The following is a 20718-nucleotide window of genomic DNA, read 5'->3' as shown; positions in this document are numbered from 1 at the left end:
GAAACAAAAAAAAAGTTAACATTTTACTGTAAAGCCGGTTTTCTAAAGACCATCTGAGATCTGTGAGATCTGTGGTTGTAATTTGGAAACCTTTGGCAAGAAATCTCAAAGTACAACACAAATACCTCTGAACTTTCAGAGAGATACATTTGTAGCTGATGGATCTGTTACTTGCTGTGTATAGGTCTTTCTGAAGTCTTCTGCCATTTCACAAACTTAGATAGTCCCTTTCCAATTCACTTGGTAGGCTTCCATTCTGTTTCCTAAGCAGGCAGTAAGTTTTTCTTTGCTTTCAAGATTTTGTGCTGGAGAACTTTACTTGTTAAATGTAATTTCACTGCCATCAACCTTTGGAGGGAGGCCTCTGAGAAGTGTATTAGCTGTCTTACACATTTGGTTTTTTACTGGTTTGGAAATTGGCAGGTTGACATAAAAGAGCTGAAATGCATATCCTGCATGGTGAGTGAAAAATGTTAAGAAATAAATTGCTGGTGTACTTTTGTCCAAAGAAGAATTAATTAAAGGAAGCTGGACTGAATGGGGTTGAAATTTCCTCTATTGTAATTTTAGAATGCTAGACCAGGCAGAGACCTTGAACATGAGTGGTATCTGAAGTCCAAGACTGACAATTCATCATTGAAGAGCTAATGTTCTTTGGCTGTTTACCTGAAGAAATGAAGGATATTGTAAATTTATGTTGTAAAGAGTAATGAATATAAAGCCCAGTGCAAGGAGGATTAATCATGAAGAAATGCCACTGCTGAATGCCTGGCACTCCGTGAAAACATGACACCATCTGATGTATTTAAGTATTGTTAGGACTCTGTGCTGTAGCTGTAGTGAGGACGACTCTGGAACAGCATTGCAAATCAAGTAACTAAATCTGGTGTACATGAAGTTGGTGCGGTGGCCTTGGAGGGGAAGAGAGTGACAAGAATTCCCAGGTTGTCTCGAGGAGCCCCTGTCTCATGAGCAGGAGCAGTATCAGTAAACAGGTTGAGCAGGAAATCTCCTTTATGTAAAGGAAAAATGGGGGGAGAAGTGAGATGAAAAATAGCTAGAATACAGGAGAGGGAGGACTGGAAAATTCCCCAGATCAAACCAATAGGAAACACGATGAACTGGAAAAAAAAAATAATTAAAGCCAAACTATTTAAAAATTCTAAGTTATTGAGACCAAAAAGAAAAATATTAAGCAATGGAGAAGTAGAGAAAAAGACAGATTTGTAGAAAAGACAGTGATTTAGTTTTGGCCTATGCCTCTTTGTAAAATGTGAGTTTAGAAGACCTTTGGTAACCAGATCAAGAAAATCTTTAAAGTCATTTAATTAGGTTGAAGGCCAAAAGATAAACTCCTGTGATAAGCAAAAAATGTTCACTGTTCATTTCCCTTCCAATTGATTTTCCTTCAAGCTAAGAAAGAAACATGCTACATTTGGACAGAAGGCAGCATTGATATAAAAATGTAGAATATGAGGCAGTGGTTGCTTAAGAGTGGTTAAAACTGCAGAACAAATGACAAGTCTGCAAAGATTCAAGAGGAAACAAGTTTATGTCTGTGTATGAGAAAAAACTGCCCCCACCTACTGTCCAGCAATACCAGCTATGAAGGATGATTTGCTTTCCTTCCAGTTGCTACAACTAGAGAATTTATTTCTTAATTTAATACTTCCTTCAAATGTAATTTATTTAGGTTGTTCAGGTGTTAAATCAGAAACATGCTGAATTTAAACTTTATCTTTTTGGTCATACATGATATCTTTACAAAAATAAATCAGTGATCTCAAACATTTACAGTTGTTTTTAAAGAACTGCCAGTTTTACCATTTTAATGTTTTACACTAGTAAACATGCAGTTACTATTTGCATTAATGTCACCATGTTAATTTTTGTTTGAAAGATGCAAGCATCACTGTACATTTATTGAGCTGTGTTGTACTGTGTTTAGTGGAAATTGACTCCTCTGCCTATGAGATACCCCTTTGGAAACAAAACAGCTTCACTGATAATTAACACATTTAACAACGTAATTAATTGTATATGCCATAAAACCATTTTGTCTGAAGGGTCATTGTCCTGTGCTTTTCTAGAGCTTGGTTTCTTGCATCTTCATTTCAAGTAGAAATTCTTGAGTGCTAAATCTGAACTAAATGGAACACTCTCTCTACGTCGTCATACAGAAGCTTTAAATTATATAGGGATGAGCTTGACAAGATGTCCTCAACCTCTGACCTTCTCAGAGTCTTTCCCAAAGAGAACTGAAGGTCACTTGTTGTTGTCTGTGTGACAGAGTCTTGATGGCACATGGATTTGAAGCTGGGTGGATTTTTCTGTCTTCACATCTTTAAAAGTGCTCTTAAAACTGTTATTTGTAATCTCTTACTGTACTGTAATGCCAAAAGAAAGGTCATGGAATTTTATGTTTTTACATTTGAATATCTAAGAGGAGGTCATGGGGTCAGCAGAGGTGGACAAAAAGCTTTTTCATCCCTCAGCTGAGTAAACTCTGAAATTCTGGGTTCATTTGGGTGGGGCTTGATCTTTTTTAAGCAAGGGCTTTTTTTCAACCTGAGCATTAGGCTTTTGCAGTGAAATTTGTGTTCAGGCTTTGTTTTTAGTATCTTTTCTTCACAGTAGCTTGATTTTCAGCATTTCAGTATCTTCTGTAGCATATAGCACCCTAATAGTTTAGTGTCCTTAAGCAAAAATGAGTAGGAAGAACTTAATCCGGAAGAGTGCATCTGTTCTGCCTTGTGGATTGTTTGCAGCTGACCTTTGGTAACAGCTGGTTCATACTTGCAGATTTTTGGAATTCACTTCAAGTGTGTTTGAACTTTTTATTCTTGTTTTCTTTTTTGTAGATTACAGATAGAAGAATCTTCTAAACCTGTAAGGTTATCGCAGCAGCTGGACAAAGCTGTAACCACGAACTATAAACCAGTGGCTAATCATCAATATAATGTAAGTAGCTTTTAGTATTTTCCCTCCTTTTCTTCAGGAGGAATTTGGCTTAGGACTCCAGGACTGCTCTGCTGCTGTCCAGCAGCTCTTTCGCTCACAGTTGGCCACTGTCTTCGGAAATGCTCTATGTCATCTGCTTTCTCCTTGATTTTATCTGCTGGGGATCTTCTTTCTGTCTCAAGCCCAGTATCACCCTTGGGGCTAAGGTCTGCCAATTGTTAAGTGTCTTGTGTTATCTGATGAAGGGCAGACCACCTTCAGCCAACCCTTTTTAGTGGCTTTTTTACATTCTTCCTCTAATCTTTTTTTTTTTTATTTAATTTTGACATTTGTGGATGAAAGGCAGTTCTGACTTTGTGGTATGAGATGTGGAAGCAGTCTTTTGAGCCAAATAACTTACCATCTGCAGGAGGGTAAAGGACTTGAAAAGAATCATTAGTTTCCAGTCCTTTGGAGGAACTGGCAACAAGTGGAAAAAAATAACAGCTGACAATTTTTCTCAGTTTCATACCTTCACAGTACATGTTATTGGCATCATTGGCACTGTCAATATTACACCCACACTGCTGTTCCAGATCAGTTGATGTACATGTAAACTATAATGTCCTTTTCCTTAAAGATCCTCTTTGAGTAGTTTGTACATATGCATATAGAATTGCTATTACTGCTGGATGTGAGGAACATTAAGTCATACTGAAAATGAATCACTGTGTTAGTCATTTAAACTTTCACACTTTTTATTAAGATTTTATTTACATAAAACAAGTGACAATATACTGGATGATATTTAAGCATTATTATGAAAGTCAGTCTTTTGCCACAGAACCAGAAATAATAGTTTCTCTCTCATGGGACTGTTTTGTAGTAGTTACTGTTCAAAATCTGCTCTATACATCGATGGTCATACCAATATAACTATTGCAGCTGAGGGAATGATGTTTAACCAAAACAATCACACTGATGTATCCTGCTATGCCGATGCAATTTTGTATGAGTATATTGTTTTATGATGCTGCTGGTATTCTCCTTCTTTAGTTCTGGAAAAAATATTTTATTAAGGTTCAGGTTAGATGGCTGAAAGGATATATTACTGGGAGAAAAAGTCCATGTTGAATTTTTTTGCTGTTTTCAAGCAGAAACTAGTTTCTTAGAACCTGCTGCATTGCATGTAATCATATGGCTGCTGTATTGGAGACAGGATTTTCACAAGAAAGAAATAATAGTGTACAAGCTGTCATATATGCTACTACATTCGGTCATCATGTGGGCAGTTTCTGAGAGAAGAATGAGTATCTACTAAATAAGACAGAAAGGTTTAACATTTCTTGAAGGAAAGAATATAAAATGGGACTTAAGTGTGGCTTCTCCATGTACTTATAAATGAACATACAACAGGAAGGAGGAGGGAAATAAATTACATGTGGATGGGAAATAGCAATAGCTTGTTTGAACTCAAGGACTGGGAAACTGATGAGGTTATTTTTGCAAGAAATTATATTAAGCCTACATTTTTATTAGAAGAAATTGCAATTCCATTACAATGTATGCTAAGATTGTAACTTAAGCTTTTCTTCTCTGGGAAAGGGACGTCCATTATATCTATAAATATTAAATGTGTTTACAAAGTTGCAAGATTAATATTCTTGCAGCTAGAACCTTTCTGTGACTTAATTATTTTTCATAATACAGCAGAAAAGTATTTCAGTGGTTCTGGTTCCAGTTCAGCCCCTTCAGAGGCTTCTTTCAGTGGTTTCTTTGTGGTCCTCTCTTCCCACTGTCCTGTACTGTAGAGGTTGGTACCCATGCTCCAGGAGACAAGAAAACCTTTAAGAGTACTTTCAAGCATCTTCAGGTGACCCTTTGGATTTATTCTCACTTCTCTATCACTTCTGTGCTAGCTGTCTACCAAAGCAGTTATATCAGCTTCAGTATTAATGATACCTTCAAGAAGGCATTTTTGGCAGCTTTTCAGCAAGCTTAGCAGCATCCTGGGAAGGTAAACAAAGAGAAACTGATTTCAGTATAAAGTCTTCTGGTAATAAACTCACAACTTCTGTGCTAAACAGCTTGTTCTAAAATGGTCCTTCCTTGAAATCAAGGAGTATTTGAATGCTTTTCAAATTAAAAAACCACACAACTTTGAAGAAATCCAATTAGTTTACAGTGTAGGTGCATTCTATTACATGACTATTAAAAAGTGCTTTAAGCCTACTACATAAAAGATCCTGTTTGCAAAGAAAACAGGAAGGAAAAAAAGTGAAAGGCTGCATTGTAACTTGCTATGAGCAGTGTATTCACAAGACCAAAAAGAAGAAATCAACAACAGAAGACACCAGGCTTTTTCTTGTTTTTAGCACTTCACAATGTGCTCTGTTTTTAGACAACACTGGAAGCTGTTGCTGAAGTTAGAGAGAAATTCTGGAGTGTTGCTAATTAGAGAGTGGGCAACTGGGATACCAGCTGTAAATAACTTTTCAATAAAGGGTGGGTTTGATATTCAGTTTTCTATGTGAATTGATTTTATACATTAATTAATTAAGAATATTAGCATATTCACATGGAATTTTTATAATAATTGTCTGTTGGACTTGCAGAAGAAGCAGATGTTTTGGACATGCTGTTGTTTATAGGAAGGCTAGTGTCCTATGTTCCTACTCTCATGTCTGTGGTGTAGCAGTTCTGCTGTAGATCATGGCAACCAAGATGATGTACTGTCAAGCTGGTTTGCTTGATGTTACAGTTTGCTATGTTGCAAAGCTATTACTGTTTCAAAGATTTGTTCTTCTTTAAATGCAGTGGCTAAAGAGTTAAATAATTACACTAAACTGTGTTAGTGGATAAAAATCAATTGTGTGATGGCTTTGTGTGGTGAGATTGTAGCTTTTATAACACTACATGGAGTTAGAAAAGCAGGCAAGTATTTGGTTGCGCACGCCCATTGTAGCTTTAAAGCAGAAGCAAGAGACTTCAAGCTACAGGTTGGGAACAATTGCTCTGCATCCAGTTTAATGATGTACATCAGTTTCAGAATTTGAAAGAAGTAGTTGGCTGGCTGGAGACCTGGGAGCTATGGCAAAGGTGGTAATAGTCTTTAGCCACTTTGAGACAGCTACCAAGAGACAGGATATTTTCACTCCAAGAGTAGGAGGCAGTTAGCTGGCAAGGATAGATAGGAAGAAATAAATTATGCTATAAAACTAATCTTTCTTCTTAAAAATAAGATCTTTAGTATCCAGTAGAACTCTGCATTTTCATTTCTAGTCTTTTTAACTGAAGGTCTTCCTTTTGAGGGCCAGGTTTGAGCCATCAGAAGCAGAACAGCTCCCATACAGAATTATCCCACTTACAGCCAGGCACGTGTCCCTTATTGATCACATGCATCTTTCCTGCTGTACATTGTGCCGCTGTGGATTCACCCACGCAGTTTGCCTGAAAGCACTTGATGATTACATGACTTATATTACCTTCTGGATCACTTTTGTTGGTTCCAAGGAGCTGGATGGTCTTCTGCTCGAGGGTGGTATTGGGGGTGGATGGGGTGATATGCTGGCAGGTGTTGTGGTTGGTGCTCTGTGGGAATTGGGGTTTGTTTGGGGTGTGCTGGTCTGTGCAAATCTTGCTTCTGATGATGAATCAGAGGAAGTATTTTTGGAGGTGATAAAAGTTTCTGCAAAAATATATAGTCATCGGGTGCAGATTGTAGTGGTTAAGTAATTTTTAATGTACAGTTTGAAGTAGGATGATGTGTGACAACAAGAAGCCTCTGCCTGCTTAGAAGGTTTGGGCTTTTGGGACTAGTGTAACTTCATGTATGCTACTTTGGTTTCTCCTGAAGAGAAACCATCCACATCCTCAAAGTGTGTCTTTGAAGATTGGTTGTATCTTCATGGAGTTGATGCCTTGAGTGCTGTTTCTGGAGAAAATGAGGCAGTGTTCAAGGGCCATTGGGAGCATCCTTTGGGCAGGTGCTAGTTATGATTGTGGATGTAGCCATGTTGGCCTGTGGATTTTCCTGAGCATGGCAATTTGGAGGTTGTTAGACATTTGTCATTGTACCTCAGAAGCTGGTATCAACAGAGGTAGAGTGAGAATACCATCTCAGTTTGGGTTCCTGTACTATTATTAATTCTCCTTTCAGGTTTGGGTACCTGCAGGCTCTGTTTCTGCTTTTTTTTTTTTTCTGCTTAAAGCAGACACACACATCTGAGAAGGTTATTGTGCTGAGGACAAAGTGCTTAGTTTATGTTCATAAAAGAACATTTGAATGTTCAAAAGAAAATTTTCCAGATGAAAAAGCACTGAGTCATTGAACAGTGTTTTATTAAATAGAGAAGAGGTTTTTTTGTGGCTTAATATTCAGCACTGAGAATTATACAGCATTATATATGAATGTCTTTAAAACGTGTTTTGTAACAGATTGAATATGAGAAGAAGAAGAAGGAAGATGGGAAACGAGCTCGAGCTGATAAACAGCAAGTGTTGGACATGCTTTTTTCAGCCTTTGAGAAACATCAGTATTACAACATTAAAGACCTGGTGGACATAACCAAACAGCCTGTGGTATGTACTGGAAGTCTTGTAAATACAACCATTTTCAGTAGTTACTACTGTGTGTATTTTATATATCCAAAAAATAGTTTAGTATATATTATATGCCTTAGAAACTCCTCTCTGAATATGTTTTACAACACACTGAAATCACCATGTTTTAAGTTCAGCATTGTAGGACAGGGTGGGATACCAAACATTGCAGTGAGTGTGTTTTTTCCTGACAGAGATGGTTTAAATAACCTAAATGGTCTCTTTTTTATTTAGGTTTGCTTTAATACTAGGAACCAAATTCTGTAATGCTCTCCTGTCTCCCCTGCTACTTCTGTCCTCACTGAAGCGTAGTTCTCTTGGCAGTAGAGAGCTTGTGTGTGTGTGTGGTTGGCCTTTCTCTCAGCTTCTGAACTTTATTTTGGCACAGCAACAGGGGTTACTCTTTTCCTATATTTCGTGTAATTAGTATTAAATACAGGGATTATCCATGTTAGGAGTTCAGGCATTGTGTCAATGCCTTCAAAATCACTGAATTTCCTTTGTAAATAGGATAATTTTTAGGTTAAGAGTTTAGGTGGTTGATATTTAGGATTTATTTGGGGTTTTCTTTTAAACAGTGTTTTGATACACAAACAAAAAAAGCACCAAGACATCTGCATATGTGATGGTTTTGTTACCTTGCAGTGGCTGTCAGCCTCCTCATGTATGAACCATAACTTCCCAGTTCTTTCCCTGTTGAAGCTTTCCTTGAGCAGACCAGGCAAGAGTGGGAAGGAGGCAGTGACATGTGAAGGACCTTTGGTGTTTTTGATGTTTTTCACTGCCAACTTCAATATCTATCCTCAACCCAGCTGCAGATTTCAGAAGACTTAAGGGGACTTAATTATGTTTGAGTCTAAATGGAGCAACAAGTCATAAATTGTTAGAGCTAAGGCAGAAGAAAGAACAGTAACAGCTGGATTATGGAAAAAATACTCTAAAAAAGGGGGGGAAATGAAGATGCTTACTAGTTTTGCTCACTTCACATTTAGAATTAAGTGTATCAGTGTCAGAGCATTTGTGTAAGTGAACAGTCTGTTTGGTTAGGAGCTGTACAAAGATGTTACCCAATTCAAATCCATGTAGGTTCACTGGGTTCTAGTGCCTTGAAAGAAACTTGAAAGTTGAGTAACATATTTGTGTCTTCCATTCATTTATCTCATGAGTCAGCTCCTTACCTCTGTGGCAGAGAAGGTGTGTGGGTCATGGGAGCTGAGAAGGAGGAAGGAATAGGGGGAAGATACGGAGGAAGTGGCAAGAAAATTTTAGGTGGTTTTTTTTTAGTAAGAGAAGTGTGGCAGTCACTACCTCGATCACTTTGAGTGCAAGTCTGTACAGATTTATCTCATCTAGCATGACATCAGCTTGCAGTAGTCACCCACAACTCCCACTTAAGCCACTGGAGAACTTGAAGTTACAAATAAATAAAGGTATTTTTCTTACATAATGGTAAATGTAAACACTAAATTAAACCCTTGCTACAGAATACGTTGCATGTTACACAAGAAATTGCTGCCATCTTTATTTGTGTCATGAAATCACGAAACAAGTCTTTTCTGAATGTAAATTACTGCTGTACTAGGGAAACCTGGGTTTATTTGTTTTTCATTCTAATGCAAAATAACAATTTGCAGTAGTAGGTAAATCTTTTGCCACCTACCCAGATGAAAGTATTGAATGCTCCCTGGAAATATTGGAGTAATTCTAGATTTGGGCTTCATGGCTGTGAACATAATACAACTCTCTGTGAGCAACCAAATATTCGTGAAGAATGGAACCAGTATGGAACCAGTGGTCTAAGATGAACTGTATTTTTAAAAAATGGAGTAGATTGTTTGCATTTTTTCTTCTATTTTAGTTTTAAGTAATGGTTATCCTAAATACAGTTGAGGGGTTTATTTCCCCCTCAAAGTTTCAGAAGGATTTTCAGAGCTGGAAAGTTAACTTCTCAGAAATTTTTTATCCTATAATTCCATAACACTTCATTTTTTATGGAAAAAATCATGAGGGAAGGTGGAACAGAGCAGAGGATGCTTTAAATATACAAACACATCACCTACAGATGAGTTTCTGTGCTAGAATTATATGTACATAAACATACTGGATCCCTTTCTGAGAAAAAATTGTGGCCCCCTGATTAGCAATCACCAGACTCTAAAATTCAGTATGTGGCATCAATGGGAGAGGTGTTCCTCTCCATGGTATGCTATCAGAGCACTATGCTTCACGATACATAGGCCAGCCTGGTGCAGGTGAGAAGTCCTGGTTTCTAGAAGGAGAATTGATCCTGCAGGAAAAATCATAACATCCCCTGAACTGATCTCTTCAAGCCACTTGCTCTCAGGTACAGTACAGCACAGTGGGATTATCCATGATTCATAACTGTCTAAAAACTCCAGCAGCTCGGTGTTGTCTGTGCACACACAGTGATGTTTTGGGGTTAATGGTCTCAGCTGCCCTCCCTAACACCCCTGCTGCCTGGTTGCCCCCCACAGCAGAGAGGGGGAAAAAGAGATATGTTGCAAATCCTCAGCTGCTGCAGTTCATGGTTCCAGCTTGAAGTGCCCTTACCTGTGGCACAGACCTTGCCTTGCTCTTCCATTTGGGTTGGTTTTGTTCCATTTCATTATGCTCTTGGAAGTTTTGCCCTGAGAGAAGCAGAACTGCCTGGGTAATTAGGTCTGACAAGTAATTGAAATTTAAAATAGCCATCGTATAGCTGGGTGGGTGGGTTTGGGTGGGTGCTGTGGAAAGTTCAGCCACAGTGGTTCCACTCTGCCTGAGCTCAGCAGCAGCATCACACCTTGTGACCCAGATTCCCAGGTACAGACTAGATCTGCCAGCCCAGGAGCTGCACATGAATATACCTCGTGGCACCGAGTGCAGTTATGGGGGGTTTTTTCCATTTCTCTGTCCATGTGGTCTAGAGCAGATTTCAACCTTGCAGCCAGGTGTTTCTCCCACCCACTCTGCCATGCTTTGAAGTGTCTGTCGGTGGCACCGCCTCGTGTGCAAACCAGGCAGTGGATATGCAGGTGTACACATCTACACACAGCCATGCAGAAATGGCTTTCTCACCTGCTCCCAGCACCTTTTACACCGTGCGTGGTGCATCGCTGTGGTGGCGGGCGTGTGTCCCGGGTACCTGACGGAAATGATGACGGCATCTCTGCAACAGACGAGGTTTGCGAGAGGATGTCGGTGATCTCCTGCTGCCACCTGCTGGGCTTTGCATCCAGCGCCCCCCAAGGCTGAGGAGCCACCCCTGCGCAGGGAACTCCCTGCTCCTGTGCCCAGCTGCTCAGCTGAAAGGAAACAAGCTAAGGAACTGGTTCAGATACACATCTGTGACGGTCACCTTTCATACCTGGTGGACTGCTTTGTATATTTTTGATGTGTAGCTGAGAGGGAGAGTAAGGATAAATTTCTCTAAAAGAGACTTCTTTTACTGACTGAGAGCATACTTTTTGTTTATGCATTTCCTAGCTTTCCATTTAGCAAAGGGGGGACAAGTGTAGGGAACAGACCTTAGGCAATCAACCTTTCTTATTTTCCTGTGTCTTCAACACATATTTGCTGGTTTTAATGGCCTGGAGTATGTTGATATTTGCACTTAGTGGAACTGTAGATGAAGAAAATACAAGCTTTCCAACAACTCCAGTTCAATATAAGCACTCCAATAGGATTAAATTGCTCAAACTAAAGCAATTATGAATTTAATGTGGGGATTCTTAAACTGTGGTCGGTGGTTGCCATGACAATCCACTCATATCAGTCCCAATTAATAATTAAACAAAAAAGCAGGCTCTTGTGACTCTTAAGAAAATAACTGGTGTTTATTATAAAGAGTGAAGGAGGGGAATATCAGTGAGTTGTGTTTTGTCAAAGATTATACTACTGGTATAATAGTTCTACTTGTTTTGGTTTTTTTCTTTCTCTTCCGAGCCTTAATATTTTAATGTATTAGAAAATTCTCAGACACATACTCAACGCTCCTCTAAAAATGAGGCCATAATAAAATGCTTAAAGCTTTGGAAAATGGCAGGAAAACCAACAGCTTGAGGCTTTGGCAAAGTCTCAATAAGACAAGGAGTTTCAAGATAATCCCAGCCCAAGCAAGAAGAAAGGTCAAGAGCTTTTAGCTCAATTGTAGGAATTCCAGCAGGAGGAAGATGTGTGAGATAATACTTCCCAAGAGGTGCTGGTAACTTCATTTCAGCAGTCCCTGCAGCATCCATCTCACCATACTTGCTTTCTCAGAGGGAGTGACTGGGAGCCATCACCCCTGGGGCTCGGGTGCTTCCTGCTGCATCCCTGGGGCTTGCCCTAATCCCCGCTGGTGCCTGAGGGTTGAAGTCTATCCCAGAGTCCTTCCCACACCAGTGAGCGCCCATCAGCCAGCAGGGCTGTCTGCCCCCTAGGAACTGAGTCCATGTGATTGAGCAGGTGTGTAGGAACTGTGGCATTTGGCTGCCTGTTTAATTTGAATTTTTGTTTCCTTTCAGATATACTTGAAAGAAATTTTGAGAGAAATAGGCATCTACAATGTGAAGGGGACCCACAAAAACACATGGGAGCTGAAGCCAGAATACAGACATTACCAAGGAGAAGAAAAAAGTGATTAATAAAAACATTGATGGAATAAGAGTAATTGCACTGAGGGAACTGTGGTGTTTACAGACAGGACTGAGCACAGTGCAATTCTGCAAGGATAAAGAAAAATTAAAGCAGCTGATACTTTGTAATTTTCTGTAGCTTTTTTCCCCAAGGAATATTTCTTGTATGTTTCTAAATATGCTTTTTCTTTTGACTGGAAAAGTTTATAGAATAAACTTGTATTAGATTTATCTTTATTAGAAATCTTTTGAGTTCTCCTCTCACTTTTTCTTGGTAGCTTTGTGGCTTTTCCAAGCCGTGGTAACTTTGATGGAAAATGTGTCTTAGAGGAACCCATAACTTTGTGGGTTTGCATTCCAGTGATGCCTTTTCTTGTCTTAAAATCAAGAGGCATACACGGTTAGAAGGGGAAAAGGGATTTTACCTTGGTATTTATTCTTAAGGATCCTTAGGTGTACACGTCCAGGTCATATGCATCGAGATGTACCCCACCGAGTCTTTCCCTGTCTCTGTGTCTCTCTCCTCCCGTGTGTTCCCGTGTCCCCCCCAACATTGGGTATAACATTATAGGCTTTTCTAATTAGCATATCTATCAAAGATTCCCCAATGAGAGGTTCAAGTGAGCCCCCCCTCCCCAGGGAACCTTCCCCTGGATGGTTCTATCTTGGTTTACAGAATGTGTTCTGGAGAGGACCTTGGGGTCTGGGGCACACTGATCCCTAGCTACGAAGCTTCTAAGATGTTTAGTCTCTTAGCTTAACAAACAAGTCTAAGAATGTAGGCAAAAAGCACTAAGAATACAGAAGCTGTAAAAAGGTATAACAGGGGTATAAAAGAAAAGGCAAAAATCTTCATGGCATCACAGTATAACCAGGTTTATACCCTCAGTTCTGTTGGGATCTGTCAGGTCTTCATCTGGAAGTCTGCAAAGGTGCACAACCCTTTGTGCGGTGTTTGGGTGGAATGGACATGATGCTCCTCCTGGGATCAGGCTTTAGGAAAATTAGCCACAACCATGGTGATCATCACGATCTTTAGACTCCCTGGGAACAAACCAATGCAGTTAAAAACCCATAAAGTCAGTGGGAAGATGTCAGTCCCCTCCATGTGATTACTGAGGAAAAAATGAAATGTCTGTTAGGTACAGCAAGGAATAGTTTTATCTTTTATTTGGTTTGTATGCTGATCCCTAAGTTTTGTTTAAGCATATCAATAAAAGCATTATTTTAATTTGTACCACACAGTGTTCTACCTTATTGACTGAACATGTTGTGATTTAGGTGGCATTGGTCTGAAGTGTTTTTTCAAAGCATATTTTTATTGCTGGCTTTGCCACTGGGTTCCTCTGCGGTTTGGGAAAGATTGCTACATGTATCTGTGTCTCTGTTCCCCCATTTGTGAAATGCACACATGCAAGGGTTGTCCCTTCAACATCCTTTTTAGGATGGAGCAGGAAGGCGACTATTTAATTGTATTCTCAAGTTTAATTATATTCATTTTATGTTAAAGAAACAGCAAAGAACACAAAGTGGGAAAACCTCATTAGTGTACCTGTACATGAAGCAAAAGCTGAGGTTTGATAGTTCAGCTTTCACATTCCCTTATGTCCTTCAGGTGTGTGCATCATTTCTGCTCACCCTAATGAAACAGGAGGTCTGCTGTGAGAAGCAAACATTCCATTATTGGTCCACTTGGAAGCAATGAACAGCTTGGGGAGCGGTCAAATTGCTTCCAGAGGTTTGTGAAACAACTCTTATACATAAGTCACACAATTTTGCTCAATTTTTTTTCTAGAGTTGTCTGTGTAGGTACCTCTCTACACCTACACTTCGGGCTGCTGCTCAGCGTCCTGTGGCATGAAGTGTCCAGTTCCCAGGAGATGGCCTGCTGAGAGTTTTGAAGAGCAGATCCCATTCTGGGGGCAGGGTGGTGTGTGTGCTTTCATAAATACTGCCGCTGACTCGTGTCTCCTCAGGCTCTACGAGCAGACCCAGCTTGCAGATGGCTGCAGGAGCCCTCTGAGGGTGCTGAGAGGAATGCAGGAAGTCAGCCTTTGTGTCTTGCTGTGGAACACGATGTGCTCCCAGGCAGTAGCCAGGGCCTGCTCACCCTGCTGTCCTCATGCTGCTCGAGTCCTCTGTGCACTTGTGTTCAGAGCCGTGTAGGATGAGAGCTCTTGCCTTTCATGAGCTGGGCTCTTCTGTGGGATCCGTGTCCTGTTTCAGCAGCTGAAGCACCCTGCAAGTGTGGATCAGTTTCTCCCTTGTGTTGGTCCTTACATGGTCCTCTAAAACCATGCAGGGGGATGCCATGCAATCCTGATTGAGTAGTGGTGTAATTCCTTACCACAGGTAAAAATGACTGTGCCATTTCAGAGGGAAATGGTTCCTTTGAGTGGGATCCCCAGCAGGATTAGTTTAGCAGGAAAGCTTTGGATCTCCTTGTATTTCTGGTTTAATGTGAGCTGCTTCACAGTTTGTCTTCAGTTGAGAGGGACATAATCAGTCAGCATGAAATGCCTGAACATCTAAGTAAAGGAGGAGTTTTATTGATCTGCAGAGTGCCTTTGGACAGGGTAAATAACCTCTACTCAGGAGTAATGGAAAAGGTGCAGAGCACTCCATTTTTTATGGGGTTTATGGTCTTTACAAAGGGCTGCTTTTTTTATGGGTATCATTAAAAATGTGTAGAGTGCTAGAAGTAATCAAGCAATGGAGTTTTCAACCAGCAGGCAAGCAGGAAGGTTGAAGAATGCCAAGGTGTACTGGTTTGCTTGCAGTCTTCTGTGGAATAACACCAGTTAAGAAAAAAATGAGGAGCAGGACAGTGAGGAAATACCATTTCGAAAATGGAACTAGGAAATGCTGTACCAGAGTAAACTAAGAAAAAGTAACCAGTGGAGAGTCCAGAAGCCAGGCAGCTCATGAAGTACTTTTTTACCTGCTTCCTACATGATTTTGGAGGCTTTCTACCATGTTAGAGTGCAATTGGAATTCTAGCCTCAAAAGCTGCCACAAAATCCAAGTGGCATGAGAGCAGGGAACAATGAGCCCACAGAGATGCTGATCTAGAGCATGAAAGATGCTCTCCTGTGCTGGCAGCAGGACCTGTGCTGTGCATTCAAGTGCTCTGCTGGCTCCTGCCTCGTGGGAGCACATGGTAAAGACAGACGTTTTGAGGTGCCCTTGGCAGGTCATCATCCGGCCTGCAGCCAAGCCATGGGATCTTGCAGTACAAACCATCCTAGAGACAGAAGCAGCAGGATAAACACACTGCTATGGGGCCCGTATTCTCCCTTCTGCAGTGACCCAGGGCACTGCAGGACTAGGCTAAATTCATGCAAGGCTGTAATTACTGAGCATTTGGAAGAACCTCTTTTGGATCTATCGCTTAATAACCAGCAAAACCTCTCCAGCTCTGCTGCGCTTGTTCTGCACAAGGCCCTTACGCAAGTGCTGTTGGCAGGATTGCCATCTGCCAGGAGAGAGGAAGAAGGAGGCTGGCCCCCACATTTGGATTAATTTAAACTCTGGACTCACAGCAGTGATGAACAATGATTCCCTGCCGGTCTTCCCATGTGCTGCTGTCTCTGCTCGCTGCTGAACTCTGCTCAGGCAAATATTCTTGAATATTAGTGGTCAAAGCACTGCTTGGTGAGTGGGTCCCACAGGCATCAGAGGAAGTTTCTGTGTGCTAAATGCCATGAAATGAGATTAAAAGCGCATCCACTCTCCAGCATTGCTTCTCCCAAATGACCAGTTTGAATCATTGGAAATCTCATACTCAGGAAGCTCAGGCAGTACCAGCATGGACCTGAGCAGACACGAGGTGACAGTGTCACCCCTTTAGAGATCCCCCCACACTCACTCAACCTTCTTCTCTTTCCCCCCACCCCAGGGAAATGGGAAGGAGAATCAAAGTAAAACTTGTATGTTGAGAAAGAACAGTTTAATAACTGAAAATTAGTAAAACATAGTAGTAATGGTAAAAAAATATAAAAATTCTAATAAAAACAGAAAAACAAGTGGTGGCCAATACCACCACCCTCACCATCCTCTGACTGATGCCAGACCCCCCCTTCCTGAACCCAGGTCGGCCCCCCTTATGGGTAAGTCCCTCCCTGTTTATATACTGGGCGTGGCATTCTGTGGTGTGGAATAACCCTGGTAAACCCGGGTCACCTGTCCCAGCTGTGCTCCCTCCCAGTTTCTTTTGCATCCCTCTTCCCTGGCAGAGCATGAGACAATGGAAAAACGTCCTTGACCTAGGGTAAACACGACTTAGCAGAAAACCAAAACATCAGTGTGTTATCAACACTGCTCGGATTCCGAATTCAAGACACAGCACTGTAACAGCTACCGAGAAGAAATTAACTCAGAAACGAGCACGGCTGAAAACCAGGACACAGCGGGACCAGGACAGCACGCGTTGCCGGGGGTGGCTGGCAGGCTGGGGCACCCTGGTGGGTGAAGGGCAGAGCTGACTCCCTGAAACACCTTTTTGTGGGCAGCGCCAGGAAGCACCGGCAGCTGCAGCCAGTTCTATGGCCGCAGCAACCACACAGCTGCAGGGGCAGCGAAATCATCCCTCCCTGCTGCCACGGGAGGGGCCGAGGGCGCCCGGCTCGGGCGCAGACACAGCTGTAGCTAGAGCAGATAAAGCTCAGCCCTTGAACCAGGCTATTCCAGTAGCAATAGTGGGGTTTAGTTAGCTGAACATCCATTGTGAGGAGGGCGGGAGTAGCCAGCTTTACATGGCCATTTCTCGACTACTCTGTTACAAAGAATGGGGGAAGCTAATCTTTAAAAAACTTTCTGGACATCTACGTTCATGGACATTCCCTATTATAAAAACAACAGCTGGACTGCTTTGTGCCAGCACATCAGCACCTTGCTGAGGATAGGAAGAAAGAGGTTTGCTCTCTGAAATGCCAGCCGTGTTTCCTTCCTGCTGCTGCTGGTCACACAGATGGGGAGGTGAATCCCAGCTGTTAGCTCCCAGGATAAAGGGTGGGCTGCAGAGAAACAATGGTTCAGCATTTTTATCACTGTGCCCAGCTGCTGCCACACTGGCATCACACAACCAAAATGGTCTTTAAAAGGTCTCCGAGGGTGTTTGGCTCCTTTCTGCCTAAAGCGGAAGGTGATGAATGCAGCTCTAGTGGATCGAAATGCCCAGCAGCCACGTGCATGCTCAGCAACATCCCACCCACTCCTGCAGAACACACTTGCACAGTTGCCAGCATTTGCTGGCACCCAAAAATGCTCCCTCAAGCCACCAGCCCCGGCCACAGGAACTTGGCTGTGATCTTTACACAACAGCTTCCAGCTGCAGTTTCAACCAAAAGGCAGCCAAGGCACAAGGACTGCGGACAAGCAAGACTGTGCTCTTGGAAGTGGATTTTGTACTGTTTAGGGCAAAAACTTCCAGGCTTGGCTAGGGTTTTTTCCTCCTACTAAGACGTTTATCCCTGAGCTAATGAACACGGTGTTTAACTGCTGCTCTTGCACTGCAGGCTGCAGTGACACAGAGGTTTTCTGGTCCGGAGCAAAACATCCCAGCTTGCAGTGGCAGCGACACCCCAGGGAAGTGGCTACGGAGAAGCACAGATGGAGGCTCACAGGAGCAGAGGGGGGCATCCTATCTGCTCCAAGCGAGCAGCAGAGTGTGAGAAAGCAGAGGGTATCTTGAGGCAGATACTATTGCTCTTTAATGAAAGCATCCTCCCTGAACAGCTGTCACTGAGAACACTGCCAGGATTGCAGTGGGCTGGCCTGTGCCAGCTCAACAGCCAGAGACTTGCTTAGGGAAGAAAGTAAATTGCAGCTTTTAAATTTTTTCCACATTAAAAAAAAAAAATTAGTCTCATTTTACTTGTTGGACAACAACCATGTCCTAAGCTTACTGTAATTGGCTCTTGGCCGTGAGCTAAACTGAGTTAAAAAATAAATTCACAAGAAAAGCCCCCAACACCAATCAAACCCAACTGTGTTTCCTACAGACTTTCATTTAGAATTTTCCCTTTGTGGGTTCTCCCTCCTTGTGCCAAAGCTGAGGGCTGCACACGGTTCCAGGACCATCATCTACTTGGGTTCTGGCATCCACCCCCAGCCCATGCTCAGTGGGCAAAGCTAAGTCGGCTTTGGCCCCAGAGGGGCAGTGGGGACACCAGTGTCTCTTGCAGCACACCAGATGTTCCCTCCACATGAACACCCCCAGGTCTGCACCCTTTCTCCTCAAAGCAGATGGCCAAGGAGCAAAACACTGCTGTAGCAGCATTCAGACACTAACATCAGTCACTGGCCCATGGAAAGTGTTCGGGGGTTTTTTGTGGATTTCTAGATGGGGTAGCAAAACTGTAAGACAAAAAGCAGACATTGAGGGAGAACAGTGGGGTGGGAGGGCAGGTCAAGGGGACCATGGAACACGTGCCCAGCACAGCAGCTGCTTCCTTCAGCCTCAAGGCATCACTCCTTTAGCCACAGAGGTATGAAACTAAAAAGGCAGGTGCTTCTCTTTGTAAGCAAATCAGCCTTCCTTCCCCAGCAAGGAAGTACGTGGGGGCCACCCACAAATCAGCATCTAGCTCATAGCGGGTGCAGGAGCAGCCTGAGACCCGAGCCAGCAGAAGAAAGGTTTCCACCCAGCTGCTTAACCTGCTCAATGAGGCTCAGGGAAAATGCTATTTGGATCCTTCCCAAATCCATTATCTTTCCAGGAATGCGAGATGCAGGCCTGATAAGCCTATGTTTTAAAACAAGGCAGGGCTAAGTTTTAAAGCTGTCCTTCAGTTCGGGCTGTGTTTGAAGCAGCACCAGGGTAATTTGTTACCATGGGGGATTTTATCAATTTAATAATGCCAAAGCTGTTGTCTGATGCATGAAGTTTCCTTTCCAAATCACTTCAGCTTTTCAGGCCCAGGAAGGAAACAGCTGCTTTAGATGAAGATGGGCCAGAAGAGGAGGAATTACATAATGAGGAAATACACAGAGCTTCCCAACACAGAGCTGTGCCATGGACTGTGGACAAGTGCATTTACCAGCCACTCCACAGCAGGCAGCTACCAAAGCAGCGCAGCTGCGACAACCACTTGTCACTGCCGCAGTCCTTCCCTGCCACACCCTCCCTGGTGCATCTGACAGACTTGATGCTGCAGAGCAGCAAGAATTGTCCTCTTCCCTGAGAAACTGAAGGCAGCAATGCATTTTTGGGAAGTGCAGTGAGTACAGAAAGAACATTTCTCTTGCAGCTCACTGAAGAAACAAACAAAATCCCACAACTCCAGAGCCTTTGAACTGACACTTCCTCACAACAGGCTGAATGGAGCCTTCCCACCAGAGGCTCTGCCATGCAGAAAAGAACACCTGCTTGGAGCACAGAACCCCCTAGTTAGGAATGTCTGCACACCAATTAAATATCCCAATGAGCCTGGAGTACAGACAGCATGACACACAATCTGCCATTCAACCAAGCAGCAAGGCTGTGCTCACAGTGCTTTGAAGCACCTGCTTTTCACAGCAGCACCTCATCTGTACACAGGTGCCACGTGGCAATTTGCTCCAGGCTGGTGCCCAGGGCTTCCAGCCTCGGCAGAACCAGGCAGGCAGGGGGAGGAGCCATTTTCACTCCCACATATCAGCTCCAGTTTTAAACTTTGACTCACAGGAAGTGGGAGCCAGGGCTATGAGGGGCAGCACAGCCATACCAGCACTGCCCTGCCCACACTAACTTTACTCAACTGAGAAGCAAAAGCCTCAACTAAGTGTTTCCTCTCCCTCTCCTTTAATGCTCTCATTTTTAATGAGGATGCAACAGAAAAGAGAAGATAACATCCTCACCTGGCCCCATTTACATCCTCTGCAAGGAAAGCAAGAGTTGCCTCAGTGACTTTATCCAGGCTTTGAACCTGCCTCCCTGCCTTTCAGCCCCATTGAGTGAAACAGGTTACACCAGAATTGTACCTCATCCAGAAGCTCAGCTGACCCACAATTCTTACTTGGAAAAGCTTTAAAAAAATTATATATATATTTATATAAATGAAGTTCCCACAGAACTAAAAGAGGGTGTATTTAACCAGACAGGAACCTCAGAGATAACTAGGGCATACTCCACTCCCTCCTCCAGTCTCTCACTCCTCCCAGCCTGCTGCCACATCTATCTCACCCCTGCAGACCCCCACCTCCACCCTCCAGCACCAGGGGCCAAAAACTGACACAGGACAGCAAAGATGAAGAAACTCTGTAGGAGATACACAGTTGGCACGTGGGCCATGCCCTCCCCTTTCAGGCACCTTAACCTCCTATGCCTCTGCCATCACTGCAGCAGGAAGAAAGTTAATGATTACCAGTCCAAGGCAACATCCCTGGTCAGGCACACAGCAGCAACAGACACCCACTTACTTGCTCCAGGTGGGGCTCTGAGGAAATTTGTGTTCCTTTATTCAATCCAAACTGCCACCAGGTCAGACAGGCAGAAAGCGCAAGGAACCTGTTACTGTTGCATCTCAGAGAGAACCAGAGAAGCAACAGTGTTTGCTCCAGGTCTGTCAAACAGATGCAT

General features: G+C 42.7%; 1 protein-coding gene and 1 non-coding gene across 2 annotated transcripts in view; one reads left to right on the top strand and one right to left on the bottom strand.

The window, feature by feature from the left end:
• GTF2F2 (general transcription factor IIF subunit 2) overlaps window positions 1–12389 on the top strand; it is an 80690-nt gene extending 68301 nt beyond the window's left edge. The window contains exons 7-9 of the mRNA XM_039567819.1: window positions 2862–2961; window positions 7378–7521; window positions 12048–12389. Coding sequence (XP_039423753.1) covers window positions 2862–2961; window positions 7378–7521; window positions 12048–12167 — 364 coding nt within the window. The 3' untranslated portion in view covers window positions 12168–12389. The remainder of the gene's footprint in view (window positions 1–2861; window positions 2962–7377; window positions 7522–12047) is intronic.
• Window positions 12390–20583: 8194 nt separating this feature from the next.
• On the bottom strand, window positions 20584–20718 carry LOC120411651. Its single transcript, XR_005604106.1, has one exon. It is a non-coding gene; the product is annotated as a small nucleolar RNA SNORA31 (small nucleolar RNA).

Source organism: Corvus cornix, chromosome 1 (genome assembly GCF_000738735.6).
Source record: "Corvus cornix cornix isolate S_Up_H32 chromosome 1, ASM73873v5, whole genome shotgun sequence".
NCBI classification, from domain to species: domain Eukaryota; kingdom Metazoa; phylum Chordata; class Aves; order Passeriformes; family Corvidae; genus Corvus; species Corvus cornix.
This window is presented reverse-complemented; position numbering and strand designations above follow the sequence as displayed.